This window comes from Pelophylax lessonae, assembly GCF_965119305.1.
Source record: "Pelophylax lessonae genome assembly, chromosome: 3".
Lineage (NCBI taxonomy): Eukaryota > Metazoa > Chordata > Amphibia > Anura > Ranidae > Pelophylax > Pelophylax lessonae.
Window position 1 is genome coordinate 1,639,523 of NC_138770.1, and position 24,107 is coordinate 1,663,629.

At 43.2% G+C, this 24,107-nt stretch overlaps 3 protein-coding genes across 3 annotated transcripts in view; 2 read left to right on the plus strand and 1 right to left on the minus strand.

The window, feature by feature from the left end:
- Positions 1-15,097, plus strand: part of LOC309548653 (uncharacterized protein) — a gene marked incomplete at its 5' end in the record, with an annotated part of 57,492 nt that extends 42,395 nt beyond the window's left edge. The window contains one exon of the mRNA XM_082248621.1: positions 14,120-15,097. Coding sequence (XP_082104747.1) covers positions 14,120-14,962 — 843 coding nt within the window. The 3' untranslated portion in view covers positions 14,963-15,097. The remainder of the gene's footprint in view (positions 1-14,119) is intronic.
- LOC309549119 (uncharacterized protein) overlaps positions 1-24,107 on the minus strand; it is a 2,919,967-nt gene that overhangs the window by 1,151,500 nt on the left and 1,744,360 nt on the right. The window lies entirely within an intron of this gene.
- The window catches only part of LOC309549117 (uncharacterized protein), a 4,285,597-nt gene that overhangs the window by 1,040,839 nt on the left and 3,220,651 nt on the right, over positions 1-24,107 (plus strand).

A 24,107-nucleotide genomic window follows, 5' to 3' on the forward strand; every position in this document is an offset into this window, starting at 1 on the left:
GTACATCATACATATATAAGGATAAGTTGGTATATATTATAAGGTTCGTGTAGGTATAGATATTTCCTCTCTTCACTTAGATGGAACATTTAGTGACGGCCATGTACTTTATTACTGAATATATCTTATTACTATTATAACAATCTCCTTACTATATGGATTTTTTTGTCTCAGCTTTTTTTTATATACATGTCTGCATCATATTTGTTACTGATGTCAACATTTGTATCAATTACTGTATGTATAATAAATGACTACGTTCAGATTCTATTTTTGTATATTTTAGTTTGTGACCTGCCTCATTTAAAGTCCCACGACCTCTGTTTTCTGTTTGCATTAACCATTAGGGATGGAGGCACGTCACTGTGTTTGCTTCGGATCATATTCCTCTATCTTCCTCTGTTCACTGGTCAACGCGTTTCACACAAGGCTTCTTCAGGACTATGAAGATGTACAGACAGTTTTCTCTTAAAATTTTCAGACTCGATATTAGTGTTTCATAAACCTAGGACATAATCTGTATTTATGTACAGCTTAATAAATACAAACATGACTTACTAGCACATGGCCTTCCTTCCAACCCCCAACAAATTAACCCGACATGAGGCAGACACAGGGGAGAAAAATCCATCCAAAATGTGTTGTGCATATATAGGTATCTGTCCTGATGATCCTAGGTACAAGATAAAATATACAGTATCTCACAAAAGTAAGTACACCCCTCACATTTCTGTAAATAATTTATTCTATCTTTTCATGTGACAACACTGAAGAAATGACACTTTGCTACAATGTAAAGTAGTGAGTGTACAGCTTGTATAACAGTGTAAATTTGCTGTCCCCTCAAAATAACTCAACACACAGCCATTAATGTCTAAACCGCTGCCAACAAAAGTGAGTACACCCCTAAGTGAAAATGTCCAAATTAGGCCCAATTAGCTATTTTCTCTCCCCGGTGTCATGTGACTCGTTAGTGTTACAAGGTCTCAGGTGTGAATGGGGAGCAGGTGTGGTAAATTTGGTGTTATTGCTCTCACTCTCTCATACTGGTCACTGAAAGTTCCACATGGCACCTCATGGCAAAGAACTCTCTGAGGATTTGAAGAAAATAATTGTTGCTTTACATAAAGATGGCCTAGGCTATAAGAAGATTGCCAAGACCCTGAAACTGAGCTGCAGCACGGTGGCCCGGACCGGACCATACAGCGGTTTAACAGGACAGGTTCCACTCAGAACAGGCCTCGTGTTGATCGACCAAAGAAGTTTATTGCACGTGCTAAGCGTCATATCCAGAGGTTGTCTTTGGAAAATAGACGTATGAGTGCTGCCAAGCATTTCTGCAGAGTTTGAAGGGGTGGGGGGTCAGCCTGTCAGTGCTCAGACCATACACCGCACACTGCATCAAATTGGTCTGCATGGCTGTCATCCCAGAAGGAAACCTCTTCTATGATGCACAAGAAAGTGCGCAAACAGTTTGCTGAAAACAACTAAGGACATGGATTACTGGAACGGTGTCCTGTGGTCTGATGAGACCAAGATAAACGTATTTGGTTCAGATGGTGTCAAGAGTGTGGCGGCAACCAGGTGAGGAGTACAAAGATAAGTGTGTCTTACCTACAGTCAAGCATGGTGGTGGGAGTGTCATGGTCTGGTGCTGCATTAGTGCTGCCGGCACTGGGGAGCTACAGTTTTTTGAGGGAACCATGAATGCCAACATGTACTGTGACATACTGAAGCAGAGTATGATCCCCTCCCTTCCGAGACTGGGCCATAGAGCGGTATTCCAACATGATAACGACCCCAAACACACCTCCAAGATGACCACTGCCTTGCTAGAGAAGCTGAGGATGAAGGTGATAAACTGGGCAGGCATGTCTCCACACCTAAACCCTATTGGGCATCTGTGGGGCATCCTCAAACGGAAGGTGGAGGAGTGCAAGGTCTCTAACATGCACCAGCTCTGTGACGTCATCATGGAGGAGTGGAAGAGGACTCCTGTGGCAACCTGTGAAGCTCTAATGAACTCCATGCCCAAGAGGGGAAAATAATGGTGGCCACACAAAATATTTACACTTTGGACACTTTAACTTAGGGGCGTATTCACTTTTGTTGCCTGCAGTTTAGACATTAATGGCTGTGTGTTGAGTTATTTTGAGGGGACAGCAAATTTACACTGTTATACAAGCTGTACACTCACTACTTTACATTGTAGCAAAGTGTCATTTCTTCAGTGTTGTCACATGAAAAGATAGAATAAAATATTTAAAAAAATGTGAGGGTGTACTTACTTTTGTGAGATACTGTATATGTGTAGAAGTGTGATCTTAGACATACAAATTCTTATACAAGAAGAAGGCGGGATAAAAACTACACTTTATAGAAAACCGACAGCCTGCAACACGGTTTTACATGCCAATAGTTTTCATCCAAGCCCCCGGTACATAGTATACCCTACTCCCAGTATCTTAGATTGCATTGAATCTGTTTGAACGACGAAGATTTTAAACGGGAGGCGGACTCCCTTCGAAAGAGATTGCTTATTAGAGGCTATTCGCGGACTACACTGCGAAAAGCTTATAATAGGACTTATAAGTACAAAAGAGAGGAAGTTATGTTCCGAGGCCTGAAACAACCAAAAACAGAAATAGTCGGTTTAATAACATCTTATACTAGACAACATACACAAATTAGAAAAATACTTCAACATCATTGGTACAGACATCCATGCTGTCATCTGCCAGGACTCCACCCACCGTCCAATATACTCCATGGCTATTGGATCAGTGTGAAACATCAAGACAGCATGAGCTGTGTCCCTGTTAGGCAGAGAAACCAAAAACTATATCCACTCATTCTAGCACCTACCTAGGAGGGCTCTACATCTGTATGGCAGGGTCTGTTTGATTATTCACCTGCTGGGATGGTGCTCTGATGTGAGAAGCTGCAGTGTCAGTATTCCTTTAGCAGTAATGAACCCCTTACAGGTTTCTCTCAACCAGCAAACAAACAACTGTTACACTGTCTTTTTTGACAGCTTAGGAGACTTTAGCAGCCGTAGTTTGAATTGCAAATTTTTTTTTTTCTAAATTACTACATAGCTTGAGTAGCAATTATATAGGTAATATAGAGTGTGAGGGGCTTGCGCTTAGGAAACCTCGGTTCGGTGAATATAAATAAATTAATAACTAAGTAATAAATTAATAAATTAAATACATAAGCTGCTGCTAGGTAGAGAAGGTGATACCTTTCAAACAATGCTAAAAAACTGAGTACCTGCGCTGCTTAAACCGAAACCATAAACATAAATATCAGTTGTGCTAATAAATAAATAACATCATAAAGTGCTCGTGCGAATAACTGTGCAACTGTGTATATAAATATAGTAAATATAACAGCATAAATATTATCAATAAACTCATATGTGTGACATATCATATATCAAAAGTAGTTTTAAATATAAAGTTCATAACAATAAATCTCTTCCAAACTAAATAAAGTGCAAGTCTCTTGTGCTACTAAAAGTGCTCCGTGCTCAAGGTATATGAATAAAGTGCCGGTGCTCAGTCCTTGTGAGTTAGTGCTCCCCTCTCGGTCCCACACTCACCAGAAGCAGAGAGTAATATCGCCTTAAAAACTGGTTGTATAAGGTAACCGCCTCTTATGGATCACCAACAGATATAAGCTGTAGATCTCCTGTGCCTCTATATCCAGATAAATATCCAGGTGATGCTCCCCAATGTCATGAAAAGAAAAGGGCCATCATCGTGCAGTATATTCTAAAAGGTTTATTTTCCACGCAATAAAAAGATACACTTACAAAACAAAAAGAATCAATCCGCCTTTAGCAAACCCACGGGACGCCAAACGAATGGCCGTGCGTTCCACCCGTGTAACCGGAAGCCGGAAGCCGGAAGAGGTTGCAGCCGGAAATGACGTACTACGTGTTCTTTAGCATTTTAATATAGGTAATATATTTCTTTTTCCCACACAATATGGAGTTCTCCCTTGCACCATGTCTGTTTATCATGGATTTATTTCTTACTGTGACAGGTCCTTGTGCCGCTGCAGCCTAATCCCTCTATGCTGTGGCTGCTCTATGCAGGTTATAGCTGGAGGGGGCAGCGTCTTCCTTACTGATACTGTTCCTGGATTGTCAGCCCTTCTGCAGGCCTCATAACGCTGGTGTATGGGAAGCTGACTAATGGACACTTTCTATTAAGCCTCTCCAGATCTCCATGTATTATGCACACCGTAGACTGGGCCTTTGGTGCTTGACAGGCAAAACCCTGTATAAATTTCCTGCTTTGTTCAGGCATCCAGGGAGGAAGATGACCCCTACCAACAGGTAGCCACAGGTAGTCAAGACACTCTAAAGGAGTCTGTTACATCTCTCCCTGTGCAAGGAGTCTCAACTCTGACAATGTCAAGCTTTTCCCTTGCAGGATCAGTCAACTGACCAATTTAACCCTCTTCAAACAATTCCTAATAGGAAGATGAGGATGATCTATAAGCAGGTTTTTGTACCTCCCTTCCTGCAGAGTTACCTGCAATACAATTTTTTTTCGCACTTCCAAAGCAGTGCATTGCCTTTTTTCCCTATGATGTTTAAGCTAGAAGCCCGTGCTAGAAACGTGGTGCAAATTGAACAGAAGGACAGAGCAGTGGAATGTCTTAGTGGTCATCACCTTGCAGCACCGGGTTGCTCAGTTCAAACCCCAACCAGAACACCTCTACCTGCACTGCAGGATGTCGGATTAGGCACTTGTGAAGAGGAAGAGGTCTTCCAGTATAGTGAGTCACCTATTTGGTTGACTTCATGAGCTTAGCCATATGCATGGTTGCCATTGGGGGATGCTGTGTCCTTCAGGGGTATACTCAATAATAATGATTAGGTTGGTCCTTGGGGGATTTAGGGTCTTCTGGTGGTAACTTTGTGTTGGACTTGTCCCTAAGGTGTATATCTGCAGTTGTAGCCTGTGTGCCTGCCTTAACCTTTGCCTCTCTTCCAATGCAATGGAAGTTGGGATGAAGTATATTGATTCTGTCCAAAAGAATAATTCTATGAGTGGGACAATCTTGTCTGCATTGCAAGAGTTTAAACTGTATCCTTTAAGGGCTAGCTTCATTTGATAGCAATGAGCTACATTTAGTCCGGCCTCCTTCTTTCGAGTAAATGTCTGCCGAATGAAAGAAAACTGCAGTTCTAGAGTCAGTGTCTAACTCCAAATAACTCCAAAGAGGTTTGCTCCTGCAGTTCTGACTTGAAGTCCAGAAAGAATTGAAGAGAGAAGGAGAATCCTCGTATCCAAAAAGGCAGGAAAGAGCTCCACTTCTGGGGGAGAGGTGGCTTACCGGTCTTTTTCAGATTGTGCCACCCATACATATCTTATGGGGACCTGGTTGCTCCTCTTCTGATAGGAGGGTACAGCATTTGGACCTTCCGGACAAGCACTTCAGGCCATGCTTGAACATTCAGTCACCTTTAAGCCTCTGACTGTGCCAGGAGGAATCCTTTGCTCCAGCAACAATGCTTGATACATTTTCGACCGATTGGAATTGCCCTGAAAGCGTGAAATGAAACTAATTCTAGAAAGCGAAATAAATAACTAAACCGATTTATCTGAAACAAAACAAATGTTTCCATTCTGCACTTGTCTATGATGTTCAGCTTAAATATTAATTAATATGGTAATTGATGTTGTATGTCTAAATAGAGAGAAAGCAGTATATCGGGTTTGCTATGACTAAATGCTTGTAGTGTGAAACGCGTTGACAGTCTCATCTCTCCTGCCATGTTGTCACTTCTGGATATATTCTAATAAAGGAGTATTTTGCTGGAGCATGATTGTCCATTCAAGTTTCTTTTGATGCCTCAGTGACCAGCTGGACTTGCACTCATTGTGTGAGCAGAATAATGTGCACCAACCTAGAATGGGATATATTTGCGGGTTATCGTCACTAGTTTATGACGCAGAGACAGGAGGGAATGGTGAGGATATGGATGCCGTACTGGAGGGAGGTGCAGAGGATTTCTCTCCCCCACATTGTCATTATAATGAAGAAGGACCTTCACACAACATGCTTGCTAACGTTGAAAAGCTAATTTCCTCTTTCTTCAAAATCCTTGACATTATACCAATGAGAAGAAGATTGGGATTCTGGCACTCCAAATGGTTTATGTCTCTACAAATAAGTGGATGCTTAGGGGGGGGCGCGGACATTATTCTCCTGTATTAAACCACTTCCCGCCCAAACTACCTCATATGACGTCATGGACTTTGAGTGAAGATATCTGGATGATGGGTGGAGCTACAGGCATCATTCACATATCTTCTTTTTCTGCCGGTGATTCCCTGCACCATAGAAACAATCATATGGGCTGTTCAGCCGCTTGATTGTTTTTACAGGTGCCGCCCTCATTTAAAGTAAAAAATATTGTTTTTCTTTTTAAAATTGTCGGTCATTTTTTGATTATAGCGCAAAAAATAAAAAAAAACGCAGAGGTGATCAAATAACCCCCAAAAGAAAGATCTATTTGTAGGAAAAAAAGGACATCGATTTTATTTGGGTACAGCATCGCACGACCGAAAATTTTTCAATTAAAGTAATGCAAAAAATGGCCTGCTCATGAAGGGGGGGGGGTAAATCTTCTGGGGCTGAAATTGTTAACTGTCAATCGCGCGGTCGTGCGACGCTGTACCCAAATAAAGTCAATGTCCTTTTTTCCCCCACAAATAGAGATTTCTTTTGGGGGTATTTGATCACCTCTCCGGTTTTTCATTTTTGCGCTATAAACAAAAAATTTCTAACAAAACAATATTTTTTACTTTCTGCTATAAAACATCCAATAAAAATGTAAAAAAAAATAATTTATTAATCAATTTATGCTAATATGTATTCTGCTACATGTTTTTGTTTAAAATAAATCTCAATAAACTTATTTTAATTGGTTTATGCAAAAAATTTCTTGTCTATAAACTATGGGATATATTTATGGAATTTTTATTTTTTTACTAGTAATAGCGGCGATCGGTGACTTATAGTGTCGGACAAATCAGACACCAACTGACACTTTGTGGGAACCAGTGACACCAATACAGTGATCTGTGCTAAAAATATGCACTGTCACTGTACTAATGACACTGACTGAGAAGGGGCGATCAAAGGGTTAAATGTGTGCCTAGCCAGTGTTTTTGTATTGGGGGAGGTGCTTTTACTAGTGGAAGGCATGGCTTTGCAGGAACACAGGATCCATGCTTTCCCTACTGACAGAACGGCAATCTGCCTAGTTTACATAGACGGATTGCCATTCTGCCTGTGCACCGAACGATCAACGGGTGCAGGTGGACATCACGTCTGCGGGACCTGCTGTGTAGAATCACAGTGGTAGTGAGCCGCTGGCAGCGTGCACTTGTGCACACTACCTAGAAGTTCAGAATCACGTTTATATATGTGGTTCTGAGCAGCACGGCCACCCTGTAGCAATAAAACTACTATAGGGAGGTTGGAAAGTGGTAAAGACTTTTTTCACACCCCCAAATTTTGAGTCCCCCAAATATACATTCCAGACTCTGAATCTAGTAGGTGTTTAAAGATAAGAAACAAAAAAAAAACTGTGTGAGGTCAGCCAGGAAATAAATACAAAACTGTTAATCCGAGCATGGCCAGGGAAGGGGGGGGGGGGTGAGCGCGTGATGGTAATAGGCAGTAATATATTTCTCTCCCCCTTGGTGGGAGTGGAGATGACCCATCTATAAGGATATACAGTACATACACACACAGCACAAGTCCGTGTTCACACTACCAGACGTTTCTCAGGGCTGCAGTTCCTCTGAGCTCCACAAGGTGGTGATCTCACTTCTACCCAGACAGGAAGTCTCTATGGAAGACAGGAAGTGATGTCAGGTACAGACAGGAAGTGATTTCAGCTACAGACACAAGTTCCATGTGGCACAAAGGAGAGAGGAGACATCGCTGGAAGTGGCAGTAGAGGAGGTAATAAGATCTTATTTTCTATTTGCACCCAGTAAACCCCCCCCCCCGTTATGTCCGTCCTCTTCCTCCATAGTCACTGTGACCTCTTTTATCTCCAGCAGATGATGATACACACATATATAGTGTGGAAAGCTAGATCAACCCCTTCAGGGTTGAAAAATCCTCTTCATTCTGGAGATTTGTCAACTTTCCCACCAATCATCTTCTCACCTTAGCAGTCTCTTGTAACGAGGGATGAGATTCAGATTCGGGTTCTCCTGAAATTTGCCCTTTCACACCCTTCCTCTGAAGATACAAATATCCCCATGTCTCACTACATTAACCATGTGTCTGCCCCTCCTGTAGGCCCAGGATCGGCATGGTGGATGGAGTGGAGGATGATCAGTTCTCAGATCTCTTCTCTGGTGAATGAATGGTGAAGAGACGATCATTTCATCACTTCCAGGTTTAGTACCATTGTTCCCCGGTCACTGTGGTCAGAGAAGAAGCTAGTTGATCCCGATCTGAACTTCATCAGCTTCACTGGGGTCCATAGGTGACTTTGGAGGTCTAATAAACCCCTAATGTCTCCTTAAAGAGGACCTGTCATTTATATTGCGCTGTCACAAAGGGGGTTAATGGCTGTACACTGGAGTGAGCAATGATTCTGGGGCCGTTATTACCGGTTCTCTGTAAACGAATGACCTGTAGGAGCTTTTATAGCGTTGTCTTTGCACCATGTTGGGTAGTGAATTTAGTTACCATTTCATGGGGACATACAGTTTTAAGGGTTGACATAATTGTGTGTGTGTGGGGGGGGGGGGGGGGCTTTGTTTTTACAAGTTTAAAATACAGATTTTATCGTGTGTGAAAATGTAATTTTGTTTAAAGCCCATCTCTGGGGAAACATAAAATGACCAAAACCCAAATGAGCATTTAACCCTCGTATAATGGGGGCAGCCCCACTTCAAGGGTTACATGGTAATTTTGGTGTAGGGAACCAGTAAAAGCACGTTTACTTATCTGACCCTCTGATCCCTCAATACCGACACTCTCCTCTACTCCCCTACACTCTGGCAGTGGACTGTCCCTCCTCCTGTCCAATCACGGGCTTTGGGCTTTGCATTGGTCTTGATGGTCTCAGAGAACCTGTGACCACTCTTTATAAAAAGATCCCCCTAATTAACCCAATCTACATGTTCCAATTCCCACCGGGGGCAACCCGCCTATAACCCCTTATATCCCCATCCTAATATTGTCCAACCAATGCAATCTAGATAATTCTTCATTATCCATCTACAGAGAAACCCGCATAGATCACATGACCACACCAATGAGGATGGAAGAGGATCAGAGTCACATGACTGAGAGGTTATTAAGCCACACCCTGGAGATTATCTACCTGCTGATCGGAGAGGTGAGGAGGATTCTGGGAGGTCACACAACATCACTCTTATCTCTATTAATAAAACACCGACCTGACCAGAGAGGTGAGGAGGATTCTGGGAGGTCACATGACATCACTCTTATCTCTATCAATAAAACACAGACCTGACCAGAGAGGTGAGGAGGATTCTGGGAGGTCACATGACATCACTCTTATCTCTATTAATAAAACACAGACCTGACCAGAGAGGTGAGGAGGATTCTGGGAGGTCACATGACCACTCTTATCTAGTCTGGTCTATAGACCATGTTCTTATTGTAGACATGTAGATGATGTCAGATGATTGATATCGGTTTATCTTTCTCCTGATCTGTAGGATTGTGTTGTAGTGAAGGAGTCTACTGGAGAGCCAATCTCAGGAGGATGGAGCAGGACCCAGAGCTCCACCATGGTGCCTCCACCTCGTTCTCCGATACCTGAGAGGAACAAAGAGCAGAAGATCCTGGAACTGACCACCATGATGGTCCATCTGCTGACAGGAGAGGTGAGAGGTGCTGGGAATTCTGGGACATTATCCAGTAACAGACAAGGGATGTGTCTGGATGGTGACTGTATCATTGTGTGTGTCAGGTTCCTATAAGGTGTCAGGATGTCACTGTCTATTTCTCCATGTAGGAGTGGGAGTATTTAGAAGGACACAAGGATCTCTACAAGGACGTCATGATGGAGAATCAGCCGCCCCTCACATCACCGGGTAAGAGGAGACTATATTGTAAAGGAGAGAGCAGTACGGAGGGTCCACCTAGATCCCCCATCATCTGATAAACACATAGAAACAATGTATTCAGTCAGTGTGTGTGTTTCCTACAGATGGATCCAGTAATGGGAACCCACCAGAGAGATGTCCCCGTCCTCTGTATTCCCGGGATTCCACACAGGAAGATCACACCATCCCTCACCATCATCAGGTAGATGAGGAACAATCACTGATAGTATCATTAGGATCTGTACATTATCTGCATTGTTACCATTGATGTCATTTTTATTATATATCCAGAGTGGAAATCTGAGAGATTCTAAAGTTGAAGTTAAAGAAGAGATAAAGGAGGAGGATGATGAGGATGGGGTGATGGAGGAGTCAGAGTTTCTAAAGGAACTCAAAGATCTGTACCAGGACACCATGGTGGAGTCATCCAGCTACAGAAACCCACCAGAGAGATGTCCCCGTCCTCTGTATTCCCGGGATTCCACACAGGAAGGTCACACCATCCCTCAATGTTACAAGGTTGGTGGATTGGAGCAACTAGAACATGGACTTCTGGGGAGGATGTGTTTTTTTTTTTTTTATATATAATATCACAATATTAAAGCTTATAACTTTCAGATGATATTCGCTCTAATTTTCTTGGTTTAGAGTGGAGATCCAATCGATATAGAATTTGAGGTTGAAGCAGAAGAAGAAGAGAGGTATGTGAGGGATGATCAGCAGTCTATGGAGGAGGATGGAATAACAGGGACATTTATAGAGGAGGACACTCCTACAGAGATCAGCACAGGTGGGTCATTAACACTAAATAGATATATGACATAAATACATGTAATCCACCACTGATTACTGAATACCAATATTATGAGTCCTGACCCCGGCACTATATACTCTATGTTGTACATTACATACTCCTGACCCCCACACTATATACTCTGTGTTGTACATTACAGCCTTCTGCTCTCTCCCCTCCACCCACTGCTATATATACACATAATATGGAGTCTCTTTGTTACACCCATTTCCTACCAGCTGGACATTTTATATCTGATGAAAAAATCAAAATAAATTGCTTCAACCAAATCTGTAGACAGTAAGTGGGAAATAATAATTCAATCTATTAAACAGTGTCAGGAAATGAATAAATAGTAATGTGATCGTCCAATAAGAGGATAGAAATGTGTGTCATGTGACACGTGTCATCACTCAGGGCCAATATAAATGATAAAGTGCGAGTGCAGAAATTGCAGATGAGAAAGGTGCTGGTGGTCACTTCCACTCACCTTACCATCTGACTCCTGTGTTACCAGCGAGTCCCACAGATCCCTTCCCCCTCTAGGGATATCGCTCACTCCTCTCCTCCTTCCTCTTCCTCCACGGTATATATGGGGGGAGGGTAGAAAATAACACCCCCTCTAGTGCTCTCCGTCTATCTGGTTTATTCAACATTAAAATCCCCCTTCCCTGGGATGGCCGAGATGGGACGTTCATGCGCAGACTCCGCCCATATTTTATATCCCCCATATATACCGTGGAGGAAGAGGAAGGAGGAGAGGAGGGAAATTATTTCCCACTTATTGTCTACAGATTTGGGCGATGAAATTTATTTTTGTTTTTTTTGGCGCTGCATTTTATTAGATTTTTTATTTGTTTTTGTGTTTAGTGAAAGACACTTTCTGAATGTAAGCTGCCATTGGCTGAATGTTTCTGTGAATATTTATACACCATTCTTTACACTTCATGATTGTACCAATTTATTATTTATTTTATATCACATTTTATATCTGATGATCTGATTGGAGGACAGACATTTACATGGTGATAATAATGTGATAACATCCTCCAACTTTGGAACGTTAAACAGAAAGTGATAATGAGGGAGGAGTCAGTAACCCAATGATGGTGGTCTTCAGGATCAGTCCAGTCTTCATCTTGGTTGTTCTCCCCCCATCCTCACTCTCTGACCTCTGGTGGGGCTCAGCCCCGCTGTTATTCATGACTAAATCATGGAGTAAATAAGGAAGTACAGGACTTCTTGTGTTATGAAGATGGCAATGAGTGATAGAGGGGGAGGGGACACTCGTCCTATAATCCCCTCATCACTGTCACTCCTATAAAAGACAGTTCTTGTTGTTTCCATGTTTCAATATCTCTTTTATTATAATTTTTCACATAACAAAATAACATATAAGCAAGAAAAAAAGAACAAAAACCAGTAGCAAAATCAAAGACAACATTATTACAGTAAATTTGTCAATTATAACATTATACTACCAATGGAAAAGAAAAAAAGAAAATAAAAAAGAGGGTAGAGACCTTCCTTCCAGTATAGTTTTGATCCCCGCTGAGGGGATTACCATATTTAGAATACCGTTTATATCAAATCTCTCTTCACTTAACATCGATTTTTATGTAGGCAAATTAAATAAGTCTGAAATTACTTAACAATATTTATGTTGTCCCAGCTACATTAACCCTACTCCAATGTTACTGTACCTCTTACATTATTTAGCAATGATTTCCATCTAACTTGAAACATTTTCTTTGTTGCACTTAAGGTAGCCATAATTTTTTCCATCTGACATTGTTGATTTAATAATTCAACCGCATCGGATGGAGTTGGTACATCCTGAGAGTTCCATCTTCTAGTAATTAAAAGTTTTGCCGCTAGTAAGAGATGTATAATTACTACTCGGAACTCTAGGGGAATCTCGTACATGTTTAGGTGAAGGATCGCCATTTCAGGGTTTGGGACTATAGTTTTTCCCACCAGTTCTGATACCAGGGAGAATATTCTGTTTCAGAATGCTCTAATCGATTTACAGTCCCAAATTATATGAAATAACGATCCTTGCTCACCGCATTCTCTCCAACATAATGCTGACATTGAAGAGTAAAATCTGGACAGTTTAATGGGAGTTAAATACCAAAAATTCAAGATTTTTTGGTATAGTTCCCAATGGTTGATGCATTTTGATGAGATGTATGTAACATCAAAGGCTTTCAACCAGCTTATTTCAGAGAAGGCTTTCCCTAATACTCTCTCCCATTTCAAAACGGTAGTGGATTTAGAATAGGTATTATGTTTATTCAATATATCGTAAATGATTGAAATACCATTAGAGGTAGTCATGGGTTCTTGATACAACTTATACATAGAAGTCGGTAATTTGAGATATAAAGTAAGATTATTCTTCTGTAAAAACGAACGTATTTGATAATAACTCATTAATGCTGATGATGGTATTCTATACCGATGTGCCAAATACTCAAATGAATAAATACCTGTGTCGCTATACAAATCTTTCAAACTATCAACACCACTTCTTAACCATAGATTTATATCAAGGTTAGGGATAAAGCACGGAAGAACTGCAAATGTAGTGGGGAATTCACACATCGTCCCTTGTTCTAGTGGCTTTCCAACGATTTCTGCCCAGACTGTTAGGGCTGTTTGAACCACTATAGATTGTATACCAGACACCTCGGCTCTCGTTGTTTCCTCACTCTCTGACTAAGGTTCATGAATAAAGAAATGAACTGGTAGGAGATCAGAGGTCCCATTTACTAGTTACCTTGGGGGGGGGGGGGGGGGGGAATTGTAAGATCCTCAGAGACAAAGCTGCCTGATGTGGGCGGAGTCCTGGTTTAGGGGAACCAATCTGCTGATGTCTTGTAGTAATCTTTTTATTTCTATTTTAGTACATGGACGGGAGATGAGGAAACCCTCAGAGGATTGTCTCACTTTGTCTCCGGACTGTAAAGTAGAAGATGATGACATCACACAGTATAGTCCAGGAGAAAACCCGGCTACCTCAAATGTCCATCCGGCACCACACAGTATAGATGGACCATCGTATTCCTCTTATCCCGAGGAACCTCAGACTGTGAGGGACAGTACTGGACCATCATATTCCTCTTATCCTGAGGAACCTCAGACTGTGAGGGACGGTGCCGTCCTTCCACCAGATAAGAGGTTCTCCTGTACTGAGTGTGGGAAATGTTTCCATTCTAAACCTAATTTTATTGTGCATAAAAGGACTCACACTGGTGAGAAACCATATTCCTGTCCTGACTGTGGAAAATGTTTCACACAGAAGTCCGCTCTTAACACACATCAGAGATCTCACACAGGTGAGAAGTCGCATTCCTGTCCTGAGTGCGGGAAATGTTTTTCACAGAAGTCCAATCTTTACAAACAGCAGAGGTTTCACACTGGTGAGAAGCCTTATTCCCGTCCTCAGTGCGGGAAATGTTTTGCACAGAAGTCCAATCTTTACAAACATCAGAGGTTTCACACTGGTGAGAAGCCGTATTCCTGTCCTGAGTGCGGGAAATGTTTTGCACAGAAGTCCAATATTTCCACACATCAGAGATTGCACATGGGTGAGAAACCGTATTCCTGTCCTGAGCGCGGAAAATGTTTTTCAGGGAAGTCCAATCTTTCCACACATCAGAGCTCGCACACGGCTGAGAAGCCGTATTCCTGTCCCGAGTGTGGGAAATGTTTTGCACGTAAGTTCACTCTTTCTACACATCAGAGAATGCACACTGGTGAGAAGCCGTATTCCTGTCCTGAGTGCGGGAAATGTTTTTCACAGAAGTTCACTCTTTCTAACCATCAGAGATCGCACACTGGTGAGAAGCCGTATTCCTGTCCTGAGTGCGGGAAATATTTTTCACAGAAGTCCAATCTTTACAAACATCAGAGGTTTCACACTGGTGAGAAGCCTTATTCCTGTCCTGAGTGCGGGAAATGTTTTGCACAGAAGTCAAATCTTTCCAGACATCAGAGGTCTCACACTGGCGAGAAGCCGTATTCCTGTCCTGAGTGAAGGAATTGTTCCTCATTGAAGTCCTGTCTTCCTGTACATCAGGTGTCCCACACAACCCTGGAGGTGTATTAGTGCCTTGAGTGCGGGAAATGTCTTCTATAGGAATGTTGCTGGACATGTGGGGAAGAAGCACACCCCGATATACACCTCAGATATACTCCATGGCTGATCTTCATCATATAAGAAACACTTCATAAAGGAGATCATAGATCACCAGAGACATGGATGAAGTGTTGTCCCGTGTTGGCCATTGATAGCAGGAGAATAATAAAAATGGAGTCCTTACCTTTCATTGGCTGAGTACATTTTGTGCGGGAAGATTTCACAAACAGTTACAAATCTGGTTGTTATAAATGTGTTGATGAAATGTGACCCGCATTCCCCCAGTCATGGTAAATTGGGATTTCCTATAATGGTCAGTTCCATCTAGTGGCCATAATGTGCTTTCCTGACAGATGTCCATGGCAGCATACGTTTGGGTAGCCCCGCCCTCGCTCCTCCCCCATAAGACCCCACCCCCATAAATGTTCATAATAAGCCAATGGCTGCATTCCTTTTTTGTCCTCCTCACTTATTGGACCATTTTTGTATGAGGTTTTCCTACCTATTGGAAGTATTGGTGGGCGGGTCTGGTGCTGGGCAGCTGTGCGGGATGTCAGAAGCTTCCTTTGGTATCCAGAAGACTTCCAGGATGTCCCGATTGGTCATTGAGTCCCCAGCTATCAGCGGGGTGGTGTTATGGCACACATACAGTATGTAGAGGATCCATGCCTGGAGAGTGGGCCCTGCCATTGGCGGCCATTTGCATTGGCTGGGAGCCCAGCTGTTAGCGGTTGGCCATTAAGTGTTAGACACGTGAAATTCGTTTCTGTGCGAATAAAAATTCCGACAAATTGTTGGTTATTCCTAGATTCGGATGTATCCAAATCTCCAAATGAAATAGTAATGAATTTTGTTGTTTTGTTCAAAATCTGTTTAAAATTTGTTTAGTTTATTCATTTTCTAAGGAATTCCAACTTTTCGGAACGATTCGAATTCGGATCAGTCAAAAAAACGATCGACCGATGCAAATTCTGTGTGAAGAAATAGGTGGTTGTTAAGCAGCAAGCAGGGAAGCCGGCCGCCCGCATCCTTACCAACCATGACTCATCAGCTGTCAGCGGGCTTCCCCACTGACAGATGAATGGAAAGAAAAGAATGCCGGCATTGCCCAGCAATAGAACAAAACGGCGTGCTCCCCTCCCCCTTTCTATACCAGACCCTTCGGTTAGGTTTTTTCAGGGCCGATGTCGATATTTTGGTCACGACATATCGGTATCGGCCGATATTTTGTACATATAAGTTTTGAAAAATGAAGACAATTTTTGACACAGATCTGGTACTGAACATGTTAATATTTGTATAATGTTTAATGGCTGGCTGGCTGGCACCCTGTGGTCGGTGGCTGGCTGGTACCCTGTGGTGGGTGGCTGGCTGGTACCCTGTGGTGGGTGGCTGGCTGGTACCCTGCGGTGGGTGGCCGGCTGGCACCCTGTGGTGGGTGGCCGGCTGGTACCCTGTGGTGGGTGGCTGGTACCCTGTGGTGGGTGGCTGGCTGGCACCCTGAGGTGGGTGGCTGGCTGGTACAGGGCCTGTGGCTGGCTGGTACAGGGCCTGTGGGTGGCTGGCTGTCTGGCACCCTGTGGTGGGTCGGTGGCTGTCTGGCACCCTGTGGTGAGTCGGTGGCTGTCTGCCACCCTGTGGTGGGTGGATGGCTGGCTGGCACAGGGGCTGTGGGTGGCTGGCTGGAAGAGCGCTGCCCCAAAGCACCCTCCCCCATGTTGAGGGCATGTGGCCTGGTATGGGTTAGGAGGGGGGCACTTGTTGTCCCCCCTTTCCTGACCTGCCGAACTGCATGCTCAGGTAAAGGTCTGGTATGGATTTTGGGGGGACCCCACGCCATTTTTTTTTAAACATTTTTCTATTGCTGGGCAATGCTGGCAATCTTTTCTTTCCATTCATCTGTCAGTGGGGAAGCCTGCTGACAGCTGATGAGTCATCGGTTGGTAAGGATGTGGGCGGCCGGCTTCCCAGCCCCCTGCTTAACAACCCAATTTTCGACCGATCAGAATTCCAATCGTTCTCAAAGCGTGAAATAAAAAAAATTCTAGAAAGTGAAATAAAATAACTAAACAGATTTATCTGAAACAAAACAAATGTTTCCATTCTGTACAGGTCTATGATGTTCAGCTTAAATATTAATTAATATGGTAATTGATGTTGTATGTTTAAATAGAGAGAAAGCAGTATGGCGGGTTTGCTATGACTAAATGCTTGTAGTGTGAAACGCGTTGACAGTCTCATCTCTCCTGCCATGTTGTCACTTCTGGATATATTCTAATAAAGGAGTATTTTGTTGGAACATGGTTGATCATTCAAGTTTCTTTTGATGCCTCAGTGACCAGCTGGACTTGCACTGATTGTGTGAGCAGAATAATGTGCACCAACCTAGAATGGGATATATTTGTGGTTTATCTTCACTGGTTTATTATTTTATTCTTTATAATTTTATCTTCTGATTCTTCAATCAGCCCTCGCTGTCTTCTGCTGTCTTACTGGGCAGACCCTTAAGCAAGATCCTCTGTACTCATGATACTGCTTTCCAGATTCTCGCAGTGCCTCAACTCCTCCAATCAGCTCTCCTGGGCCTCTGGGCTCAGCTCCACACCTCTGGCTCACTAGGCTGACCACCTGTGGCCACACTCCAATCACTTCAGAAGAGGAGGAAGCCGCCACCCTCATTCTGGGACTCTGCTTCTTGCCAAAGACCTTGTGCCCCTTTTCCCTCTGACTTTTTATACCACACCCCACAATGCACCAAGACAGCATTCTGTGCCAATCCCTGGGGCTGTATCAAAGCCTGTGTTCTCATTGACCGGATTTCAACTGTCCAATGTGCCTCCCCATTGGGCAACATTTATCAATAGCACAGCAAGCAAGCATGATATCATATAATCATATACAGGACTGGGGTGCACACTAACAATGGGTATATTTACACGGAGAGGCAAATGAGGTATGACTAATCTCATAAAAAAGGCTTATATGTATTACCTCATTGATGCCTGGGGGAATGGTAATAGAGAGTTTTTCGATCCAGAGAGTTTCGGCATGTAGGATTCGGTTGTCCCAGTCGCCACCCCTAGGATTGGGGGGGATGACTTGGAGTACAAAAAAAAAAACATGGTATTATCAAATTTGTGATGCAGACCAATATGTCTGGTCACAGGGGTGATAACTTTTCCATTTCCAGAATAATAAATATGGTCTCTAATCCGTTGGCTGAACTCTCTGATCCTTTTACCCACTTAAAAAGCCTGGCATTTACGGGACATGAGATGGATAACACCCTAAGTTTTGCAGTTGGCATGATTGCGTGAGTGGTGCCAAGCATCATTGGTTATGCAAATACCAGTGCCTTCGGTCACCCAAGGGCATCTAGAGCAAGAGCCACAATGATAGGTGCCATTGAGTTTCAATGTATGATCAGAAATATCCTGGTAATGACTGGCAGTCAATGAGACCCTTAGGGAGACCGCCCGTCTGAACACTAATTCTGGACTTTGATAAAGTATGTTATTCGGTTAATAAATGCCAATGGCGTGAAATTAGTGATCTTAGAGTGAATTTGTGGGCTGAATAGCAAGTAATAAATAACACTGTTGGACTGAGATCTAGAAGTATTGCCATAGAGAATATAAGTTCTAGATCGTGCCTTGGCTCTATTAAAGACATTCTTTAACACTGTTTTAGAGTATCCACGTGCAGAAAGTCTCTGCCGTAGATACTCGGATACTCTGCTACCATTCCCCAGGCATCAATGAGGTTAATACATATAAGCCTTTTTTATGAGATTAGTCATTCCTCCTTTGCCTCTCCGTGTAAATATGCCCATTGGATTTTGGTATGTTTTAAATTATTTTTCCTTTATATGTTTATATGTGATTATGTATGCATCTTTGTTCTTCTCTTTTTTTTTTTGTTAAGTTACTTTTGGGTGGTGATCTACATGGGCGAGCCTCTGAGACGCGCTACTCTTTCATCATCTAATTTCCATTGCACCCCATACTCGCCTGGGAGGCGTTCCATCCCATTCCGGTGTGCCTGGTGGAGCTCTTCGGGGGGGCTTTGGCTCCTTTTGTTCCATTCATACACTTACCTCATTCCATCATTCTCTTCATATTTAAAATAATTATGTCTAAAACAATGTAACAACTCTCTTTGTATTTCTGGTTTGATATAATCACCATGAATACATTCTCTCTCTTTGTGTATATATACATATATGTTTATTTGATGTTTGACTATGCATTGTTTCTACTATTTACAGAATATTCTCCTATATATACCCTCCCAGTATAGCCCCTGAAGAAGCGGTATTCCCGCAAAACATGTTGGGTTGTTGTTGCTAATGCCATTCCATTGGCTTGGGTCCTTTTTACAATCAGTGGTGACCCCATTCTCAACAAAAAGGAGGAGTAGAGCACTTGGCTCATTTTTCTGCTTGAACCATTTCTAGTCCTATTCAATATGTATAGTCTGTTTTTGAATATTTGTGTAATTTGTCTTATTTTATTTTTCATTTGAGCGCAAATTGTATGTGTTAATTAATATGTACTTAATAAACTTTATATTTTTTATATACATTGTCTGACAGACATTCTATGTAGTACTGTGAAAGTCCTAAATATTGTCTCCATACCATTCCAGTATATTTGACTATCTGGGATGTTGGTACTGTGTACGCTTTGTTACATTTTTGTAACATACTTTATTTGACTCCACATAAACTGCTCTTCTAAAGCTAACAAACGATCTACTAACAGCCAAAACCAATGGACACTATTCTGTACTCCTACTCCTGGACCTTTCTGCTGCCTTTGATACGATTGACCACCCCTACTCTTCAAAAAAAAAACTCCACGCCTTTGGTCTCCGTGACTGTACTCTTCACTGGTCCTCTTCCTACTTATTCAACCGCACCTTTAGCGTTACTTATGTAGTACCCTTCTAGGTAGGTGCTAGAGAGTGAGTATAGTTTTTGGCTCTGTCTGCCTATCAGAGGAGCAGTAGGGACATCTATATTGCTTTCTGCTTAACAGGGAGCAGGATCTATGAGTTAGGTCTGCTCAGTGTGCCCGGTGTGTGATTCATATGGTCTGAGGGAGTGTCCCCACTGTGCCCAATGGGGAGGCACATTGGACAGTGGAGGAAACCTGGCCAATGAGGACACAGGCTTTGATACAGCCCCAGGGATTGGCACAGACTGCTGTCTTGGTGCATTGTGGGGTGTGGTATAAAAAGCCAGGGGCACAGGTACTCTAAGTCATCCCCCCAATCCTAGGGGTGGCGACTGGGACAACCGAATCCTACATGCCGAAACTCTCTGGATCGAAAAACTCTCTGCTACCATTCCCCCAGGCATCAATGAGGTAATACATATAAGCCTTTTTTATGAGATTAGTCATACCTCATTTGCCTCTCCGTGTAAATATGCTCATTGTTAGTGTGCACCCAAGTCCTGTATATGATTATATGATATCATACTTGCTTGCTGTGCTATTGATAAATGTTGCCCAATGGAGAGGCACATTGGATAGTTGAAATCTGGTCAATGAGAACACAGGCTTTGATACAGCCCCAGGGATTGGCACCGACTGCTGTCTTGGTGCATTGTGGGGTGTGGTATAAAAAGCCAGGGGCACAGGTGCACAAGGTTTCTGGCGGGAAACAAAGTCCCAGAAGGAGGGTGGCGGCTGCCTCCTCTTCTGAAGCGGTTGGAGTGTGGCCGCAGGCGGTCAGCCTGGCTAGCCAGAGGTGTGGAGCTGAGCCCAGAGGTCCAGGAGAGCTGACTGGAGGAGTTGAGGCAGTGCGAGAATCTGGAAAGTAGTATTGTAGGTACAGAGGATCTTGCCTATGGGTCTGCCCAGGAAGGGGACAACTCCGGAGTCGTGTAGTCAGTCGGCGAGTGTCAGCTGGAGGAAAAGGGGGTTCTAGGTGAGTGCCCTGAAGAGAAATACAATAAGGAACATTTACCTCAGATTTATCCAGTGGCAGGATGAAGTAGCGGCCTTGCCACATCCTCAAGTTAGGAGTCCTCAGAATTGTGAATAGTTCAAGTGTCGGAGTATCCCACTCATCCCTTCTCCCACCCCAATATAAAATAAAAACATCAACCCCTAGACCGATCATTGACCAAGCCAAGAACGTAAAGTGCTATGATTTCTGCTTGTAGTTGCTACGGGTGACCCAGGGGAATCCAAAAGTGTGTAAAATCAGCAGCCCTCAAGGGGGCAGTGCTACACTTACAATTCTACTTTCTCCTCTCCTCTTCCTTTCTTTGTTGGGGTCCCCCAAGGTTCTGTTCTTGGACAATCTACACCTCCTCTCTGGGTCAGCTGATAGCCTCCCATGGCTTCTAATAACATCTCTATTCTGATGACACCCAAATCTATTTATCCACCCCTCAGCTCACTCCCTCTGTCTCCTCACGTATCACTAATTTACTATCAGATATATCAGTCTGGATGTCACACCACTTCCTCAAACTCAATCCACCCAAAACCGAACTTATCATTTTTCCTCCACCACGTGCCCCTTCCCCTGATTTCTCCGTCACTATCGATGGCATTACTATAGGCCCATCCCCGCATGCCAAGGTCCTAGGTGTTGTCCTGGACTCTGAACTCTCCTTCAAGCCCCACATCCAATCACTGTCCAAATCTTGCCTCCTCAACCTCTGCAACATCTCCAAAATGCGCCCCTTCCTAACCAATGACAAAGCTCCTAGTTCACTCCTTGGTTATCTCTCACCTCGACTACTGCAATTCCCTTCTCATTGGCTTACCTCTACATAGGCTCCTCCCCCTTCAATCCATCATGAATGCTGCTGCCAGACTCCTCCACCTTACCAATCACTCAGTGTCCACTACTCCTCTCTGTCAATCCCTCCACTGGCTTCCGCTCACCCAACAAATTCAATTCAAAATACCAACAACATCTTACAAAGCCATCCACAATTTAGCCCCCAGCTACATCACTAGCCTCGTCTCAAAATACCAACCTAATCGTTCTGTTCCTTCCTCTCACAACCTCCTGCTCTCTAACTCCCTCGTCACCTCCTCCCATGCTCTCTTCCAGAACTTTTCCAGAGTCCCTCCAATCCTATGGAACTCCTTACCCCAATCTGTCCGATTATCTCCTACTCTATTAGCTTTTAGACGATCCCTGAAAACCTTCCTCTTCAGAGAAGCCTATCCTACCCACACCTAACAACTGTACTTCCAATTTCTCCATCAGCCCATCCCCCACAGTTATTGCTTTTTGTCTCACTTGACCCTCCCTTCTAGATTGTAAGCTCTAATGAGTCGGGCCCTCTGATTCCTCCTGTATTGAATTGTATTGTAACTGTACTGTCTGCCCTCATGTTGTTAAGCTCTGCACAAACTGTTGGCGCTATATAAATCCTGTATAATAATAATAATAATTTAGTGAAGTATAAAGGAGACGTTGGATGGACTTTGATATCACTTTATGGTTGATCACTGGATACTGATGAGGTGAAACGCGTCGATGATTTGTCACATCTTTTACTTTGGTGATAAGAGGGTGGGATTTATGGATATAAGGGGAGGGGTCATTGTATTTATCCCCCATTTCCCGATGCTGGACGATGCAAGAAGCTGACACTCTATAAGAAGTCTTGTCTCTGCCAGCTGGGGAAATAGCGAGTGGGAAAACGAGTTGCTGAGGATTTGAATAGTAAACTCCTTCATTGTTCCTGGTCAGCTGGGGAAATATTGACTCCCAGACCTTCCCAGCCAGAAATCTGGTTGGAGGATTGGAATAGTAATCTCCTTCATTGTTCTCAGCTGGGAGTGTCGGGGGTTTCATTGACTTGTACCCAACTTCACTTCAACAACAAACTCTTCTCTAGGAATCTATGAATTGGGGGATAGATTGTGTCTGTGGCCCCAAAATTACCTGCACTGGGTTTTTTACTGACATTTTCTGTTTCCTAATCCATTGCGCTAATATAGTGTGACATAAAACATTGGAACTACCGCCATTTTATTCTCTAATAGGGAAATGGGTGCTAATAGGCTGCAGGAGATCTGCTGAGACATAGAAAGGGAAATGGGTGCTAATAAACTGCAGGAGATCTGCTGAGACACAGAAAGGGAAATGGGTGCTAACAGGCTGCAGGAGATCTAATATGAAAAAAGAAGGGGGTTGAAAATAGCATCTATTCCCTCTGCTGAGAATAAAATGGTGGTGGAATTATTTTTCCTTTATTTAATTTTATTTTTCTATTAAGTTGTGTGTTCATGTACCACCCACCAGAACATTATAACCACCCACCATAACATTAGAACTACCTTCTATTATTGAGTAGGTCCCCCTGTTGCTGCGATCAAGGCATGGACTCAACCAGACAAAGCATCACACTGCCTCCACCAGGTTGTCTTCTTCCCATAATGCATCCTGGTGCCATCTTTTCCCCAGGTAAGTGATGCACACACACACCCAGTCGCCCAAATCCCTTGCAGCCCCATACACGACAAACTGCAATGCCCATTTTTTTTGCTTTAAAAAACAACTTCAGGGACAACATGTTTACTTGCTGCCAAATATACCCAACCTACTTCCAGATGCCATTGCAATGAGATAATCTATATTATTCACTTCACCTGTCAGTGGTCATAATGTTATGGCTGATCAGTGTACAGTACATACACACAGCACAAGGCCGTGTTCACACTGCGAGACGTTTCTCAGGGCTGCAGTTCATCTGATCTCCAGAAGGTGGTGATCTCACATCTATCCAGACAGGAAGTCTCTATGGAATACAGACAGGAAGTGATGTCAGCTACAGACAGGAAGTGATGTCAGGAACAGACAGGAAGTTCCTGGGTGAGAGGTGAGTTGGTTGGACGTAGAGAGGAGACATTGCTGGAAGTGGCAGCAGAGGAGGTAATAAGATTTTATTTTCTATTTACACCCAGTAACCCCCCCCCCCCCCCCCCGTCATGTCCGTCCTCTTCCTCCATAGTCACTGTGACGTCTTTTATCTCCAGCAGATGATGATACACACATATATAGTGTG